A 6,000-nucleotide genomic window follows, 5' to 3' on the forward strand; every position below is an offset into this window, starting at 1 on the left:
GTGATGGAGCAAGTCTGTGTGGCTCTGTGGTCCCACATGTCCCCAGCCTCCACTGGCCCACCCAGAGGTTCTTTCTTACCTTGCCAAAGCTGCCCTTCCCAATGGCTCGCAGAATCTGGAAGTGGTCGAAGTTCACTGTGGGATGAAGCAGAGAGACACCAGGTAAGGTGGTGGAAAGGCCTGTGCCAGGCACAAGCCCCACCCTTGAGAAGTTCGCCCCTGCTTGGCAATGCTGCAGGCTATCAGAGATCGCCCACTTAACCCCTCAAGAGGGCTGGTCATGTCTCTGAGTGAACTCCAGGTATACAGAGGATGGTTCAGACCCTCCTTGCAGGATTTGCAGGATTGCTATGGAGTGGAGGCAAGTATATGATCAGCAGCGGGACTGGGGTTAATGAGCCAACGCAGGCTCCCAGACTTCCACTGCTGCAATCCTGCACCCAGCAGCTCCCTTGATATCACACCCCATGAAAGATGTGCAACAGGAAGTCCAGGCCTCTGGGCTCTGGGAGCACCAGCCCCTGCTCCGGGGTTCTCCAGCAACGGGAGGGAGTACTGGCCAGGGCGGAGCTCGCTGGACGAGCCCAGGATTGCAATGGTCTCTGATGAACAATGGGGTGCAGCACAGGACAACATACAACACAGCTGGCTGTCCTTTCCAGGGGTCACCAGGGCCCAGCTGATGGCGCCTCTCTGCTGTCACAGCCCTGGTGAGGGAGGCACCCTCTGCAGGTGCAGCAAACCTTTGTCAGTGAAGGATTCTGATCCCCAGACTTCCTGCTGTGCCCTGCCTGAAGCTCTCCCAGGGGTCAGTGCGTGTCAGTTTCTCTTACTGTCCTTTTCTCAGGTAAGGCCTATGGGATGGGCTCAGGCAGCCTAGATTTCTGTCCAGCCCCACTGAGTCAGGCCCCTCCAGGCCTGCTAGCAGCCTAAGTCCCCAAGTGGGTGACTCCACACTCTACCACTTGGAGGGTCCACCCAGGGTGTTCAGCCTAGCTGCACAGACACTGAACTCTGGGGAAACCCTGACTACCCGTGGCTGGTGGTGTTACTAATTCACTTCATAACCACTTCCTCCCATACCAGAGATTTGGGGCCGAGTGGGACTCCCATTCTACCTTATATGTGGAAGACAGGTACTCGGCTGCTACCCCAGACCAGGAAGCTGATTGGTACAGGCTTAAGTAAAAACTGGATTGCTTGGGGGGCAAGATGAAGTGGACAGGGTGCCAGCAGCTGGACTGGCCACAAGGTCAGGAAGGCCCTAGGGAATGGGTCCACTCTTCACAGATGACAACACAGTCACCTCCTCCAAGCCTGTGCAGCACCAGACACCACATACCAGGTGGGATCACCTGACACCAGGGCTGCCTCGTTTGGGGCCACCTGCTGGAGACCTCAGCTTGTTCGGTCGGTTTTTTGTTTGGGGTTTTGTTTTTGAGAAAACTGCACACTGCAGAGAGAAAGCAATCACAGCAGGGTGGGTGGCAGCCAGCCCCTCTGCCCCTCCTATGAGCAGGAAAGCAATGGTTGCTGGTTCCTGTAAGCCACTGCATCTACCAGCTGGGAGAGGAAGCCTGGTTGTCCGAGCCTAGCCACGTGGCAAGGACAAAACTAAAAGGACAAAGAAAGAGGGTGGTGAGTGCATGGTGGGTAAGGTGGGACCGTGCAGACCCCATCCAGCAGAGGCTCACACGGACCTTGCTCTTCTCTTAAGCCCTAGGCTGTCCCATAGACCCGGCTCTGCTCGGAGCTACGAAGCCAGGTGAGGGTGCCCTATGCTGCAGCCACTCCAGAGTCTTTCCACACCTTGCAGTTTATGCCCATCCGTGGCAAACACACTAGTCCTGCCTGGTGATGAGTGTTATGCAGGGTTCCAAATGAAATGAGCATGGGTGGGGGAAGGGATCTGGGGTCAGGTGCAGGATCAGCAAGGCTGGGAGTGGAGATAAGGCGCTGACCTTGGGATTTAAAATAAGGCCTGCATCTTGATGATGGAAGGGAAGAAGGAGACAGGCTCTGCCAGCAAGCTTTGGGCCAGGGTCCCTCTGCCTCCCAATCAGAACCCTGATGCAGCTGCTGTTACCTAGAGTCCCTGGTCTCCTACAGCTGCACAAGAGACCTAACATACTCAGGCACCCAAGTTAGGCAGCCTTGCCCACTCCCAACAGTTGATAAGAAGTATGCCCCCCCATGCCCATCTTCAGAATGATAGCATGGAGTCTGTTGAGCTTTATCCTAGCCCCATTGGTAGCCAGAGTCCAGCCCAACACCACTTGAGAAACAAGTTAGGGAAGCTCCCTGGGATGTCCTCAGTAGCCAGCACAATGCAGGGCATCAAGCGTCAGCCCAACAGCGGTGAGTTCACACAGGAACTCAGCCAAGGCAGCTAGCTTTTGCAGGGCCTAGGTATAATGCTCTGGGTTTAGCCTTTATGGAGAGAAAGGATGAGAAATAAAACACATTAAATAACAGTCAGAGGCATGTGTGAGTCTCCGAGCAGCTGTCCCGTTCCACGCTCAGACACCTGCCCAGTCGAAGTCACCATCCAGGCTTGTGGGCATGAAGCCTCCTAGGAAAGCTGGGTATAATGGCACCTGCTTTTAACCCCGGCACTTGGAAGGCAGAGGCAGGTGGATCTCTATGAGTTCAAGGCCAGCCTGTTCTAAACTTTGCATTCAGGCCAGCCATAATACATAGTGAGACCCGATCTCCAAACAAAGAGACAAACACCAGAAAAGACTCCAGGCTCCTAGAGAAGAACTGGCAGGGTCTGCTGAGGGACAGAGCCAAGGAGTGCACAGCGAGAGCTGTGGTTTGGACACTGGCTTGTCTGTGGCTCTCAGCAGCCCCCAGCTCCCTGCGATGGGCCAGAGTAGCTCTGGAGGAGCCCGCCGTGTGCCCATCTCCTTGGATCCTTGGTTCCCTCCTACGCCGAGGGCCCATGAGGATCTCACCTGCCAACTCCTGCAGTGGGTGCGGGAGACAGGCAAGCACTGCTGGCTGCAGCCCTGAGAAGATGCAGGTGCCAGGTGGCTTCAGGCTTCAGTATGCAACCCTCCCAACCTCATTCCATAACCAATTCATAAAAACACCCAGAGATATGGCTGCCAGGGGAGTTCCCCAGGGTTGGAAATTAACATGGCCTGTACAGGGAAAAATCCCTGCTGAGACAAAGGGTACTGGGTTCATTAAGTTGACCCACTCTCCCGGTAATTGGCCCTTGGAGTGGAAAAAAAAATCAAAATAAAGATTCCTGACTTTCCCCAAACCGGTCTCATTGCCAACAGCTTTGTCCACGAAAGTGACCGGGCCAGTTCTACTTGCTATCCATTCACTAACAAACTTAACTGGCTTCTCTTCCAAAGACCCCAGAACCCAGCGCTGCTGCCACTCCCCAGATGCAAGCTCCTCCCCTTTCTTTTGGGTTCCCATAGCAGCCATGGGTCTGGCTACACATCCCAGCACTGAGAAGAAGAGTCTAAAACCCTGACGACTCTTTTCAGGCTTGTCCTTGTTGGGGAGACACAAAGAAAATTCTGCTGTGAAAGAAAACACTCTAGACAAACAAATAAGTGGGGGCAATGCAAGGAAAGGGGGTACAGACTACCTGTTTTTACAAAGTCACCACAGGGACGCTTCTGAGGATGACCCTGGGCAGAAGAGCAAGCCCAGGAGAGGGCTGGTCAAGACAGTTTGCCCAACTTCAGCACTAGTTGTTGTACAAAGGTGAGGTGAGATCCCTACCCCCTGCCCAGTGTTGAACACCTTGTAAATCCTCAAGCAGGTAGAAGAAAAGACTAGTTCAATTTCCTACAGGTCCTTCTTACACATCCACATCTCCTGCTTGAATTCAAATTTGCAGCGCAAGGAAATGGCCCAGCTCAGAGCTCCGAGCCCCCAGATGCTCTTCCATCGTACAACATACTGAAGAGCGTGGGCACAGACTCTTCCCAGGGCAGATAAATATTTCAAAAATCAAGGGTTTTTAAAATATTTATTCTTCGAGGAACGCTTTCATTTTGCAGAGTGTGGCTGGAAGCAGTCATTGCTATACGGGGACAGGTCACCTCTCTTGTACCTATAGCTCTGCAGCCTTTTTCTCCAGGATGAGGCACCAGGTGAGGTATCAGGGAGCCATCGAGAGTGCTGTTCAAGTCATCGGCTGGGGTCCCAACCACTAAACCAAACCAGCAGGAAAAGACAGGGTATCTCAGCATCCCAAGCCAGCAACTCAGAGAATTTCCGGTCACGTGTTCTCCCAGGGTAGCATCTGACTACGATTCTGAGTGCCCCCTTCGATACTGAGGCTTGGCTGGGTGAGAAACACATACCATAGGAACGACAGTCAACACTGCCTTTTCCCCCTCTGGTTTCCCTGCGACTGCCGGATGCTCTGACTGAGCAGCCTGAGCAGCTGTTTCTGCACACACGTGTCCTCAGCACCTTTGGCTCACATAAGGAGTGTCACCTGTTGGTCCTGTTGCGGCAAGCAAATCAAGGGTGGCTGGAAGAGGCAGAGGGGGGCAATGATTCTGATGACAATATCAAGACCATATGTCAGCTAAAAACAGTCAACAGAAAGCCAAAAAAACAGAGATCCGTATACAGTTGCATACAATCCTAAGCAAAATCTACAGGTCTTATTTGAATGTGCCTCTCCTCCAAACACCCTGCCTGCAGCTGACAGGGTCAGGCCTCCTCCCCTCTTCTATGTGGCTCCTCAGGTCTGTCACTGGGTTCAGCGCACGGACTGTGGTGGGCATAGAAGCAGTGCTCCCTAACAGGAAAGCAACGGGGAAGTGCTAAGTCACTAGGTTCTATGTTAAAGCAGACAAAGACATGCCCCTGTGAGGAAGACAGAGGGAAGATGGTCCCTGGGAAAGTAAAAATAGACCAGCGGCTGCACCGTGAGTCACGCTATTGTTATCGGTGACACAGTCAATGCACAGCCTGAAGGCCTCCCCCGCAGGCCTGGAGGGGCAGCTATGCTCGCTCTCCACAGCCCAGAGAAGTCTCTGGAGAGCCCTATCCAAATCCAGGACGGGCCCAGGAAGTTAAGTGCTGGATAGAGAAAAGCCAGGGCTGAGGGGTGCTACCCACAGCCTCCAATGGATCTGAAGCTGGGAACCTTTCTTGGTTCAGACTGCCTCTCCTGGTCACCTATGAGAGCCTCTTGACCTCAGCACCCTCCTACAGAGTCTCTCTCACCCACGGGACAGCTGAACATGAAGGTGAAACTCTCTGAAGTGACCCTAAAGAATTTCAGGTTATAAGGCGAATTGGCCATATAGTCCACAACCCAGGAAGACTCTCATGAAGAAAATCTCCCACCCCAAATGACTAAAGGCCTGGTTCAGTATAGTCCTGTGACCTCTATGAAATATGTTTATGGCCCAGGATCATGGGCTACCTAGGGTTACAATCTCTTCCCTTGGTAGGAACCAACGAAGAGTCAGGCAGCCCAACTCGGCCCTGCAATAAACCACCAACATGGTACAGACGGTACCCAGGAGTGGCCCTCAGAGCTGCTCAAGACTGTGACAGCTGCCCTTTCTTTTCCTCCATGAGGAAGCTGAGTAGGGCAGACCAGCTAGGTAGCAAAGGAACTTGGGTATTATAAGGAGTGACAAAGAAGAACGTTCTCTGACTTGACCTCAGGCAACCTTTCCTCAGCCCGAAGATGTCTCTGGCCCCAAGGGGAAAAGTTCAGGTGCAAGGGGCTGGGAAGTAGATGTATGTTGTGGCTCTGATGCTGGACTCTTCAGTTCAAAGTATTAAAGGTGTAGGTAACAGTGAACGTACTTGCTCACTCACAGCTCAGGCATAGCAGGGCTGCAGCCCTCTAGGGCCACAAACTTGTGGCCTATGCTACTGCCTACAAGCAGTAGCCCTGTGCCCCCAACTGGGAACTGCTTCTGAGAGCCTGCTTCTGCCTGACCATCTGCTGCTCACCTTCAAGTCTTCTCTCAGAAGCTGACTGAGGTCTGCCCCCCCCCC

The 6,000-nt window shown here is 53.3% G+C and overlaps 1 protein-coding gene across 5 annotated transcripts in view; it reads right to left on the reverse strand.

The window, feature by feature from the left end:
- Stk32c (serine/threonine kinase 32C) overlaps window positions 1–6,000 on the reverse strand; it is a 93,606-nt gene that overhangs the window by 46,345 nt on the left and 41,261 nt on the right. For all 5 annotated transcript variants that reach the window (XM_050137889.1, XM_050137887.1, XM_050137886.1 and 2 more), the window contains exon 2: window positions 80–135. In XM_050137889.1, coding sequence (XP_049993846.1) covers window positions 80–135 — 56 coding nt within the window. The remainder of the gene's footprint in view (window positions 1–79; window positions 136–6,000) is intronic.

The sequence above is a fragment of the Alexandromys fortis genome, unplaced genomic scaffold (assembly GCF_014885135.2).
Source record: "Alexandromys fortis isolate MF-2015 unplaced genomic scaffold, M_Fortis_MF-2015_v1.1 scaffold_3, whole genome shotgun sequence".
NCBI lineage: Eukaryota > Metazoa > Chordata > Mammalia > Rodentia > Cricetidae > Alexandromys > Alexandromys fortis.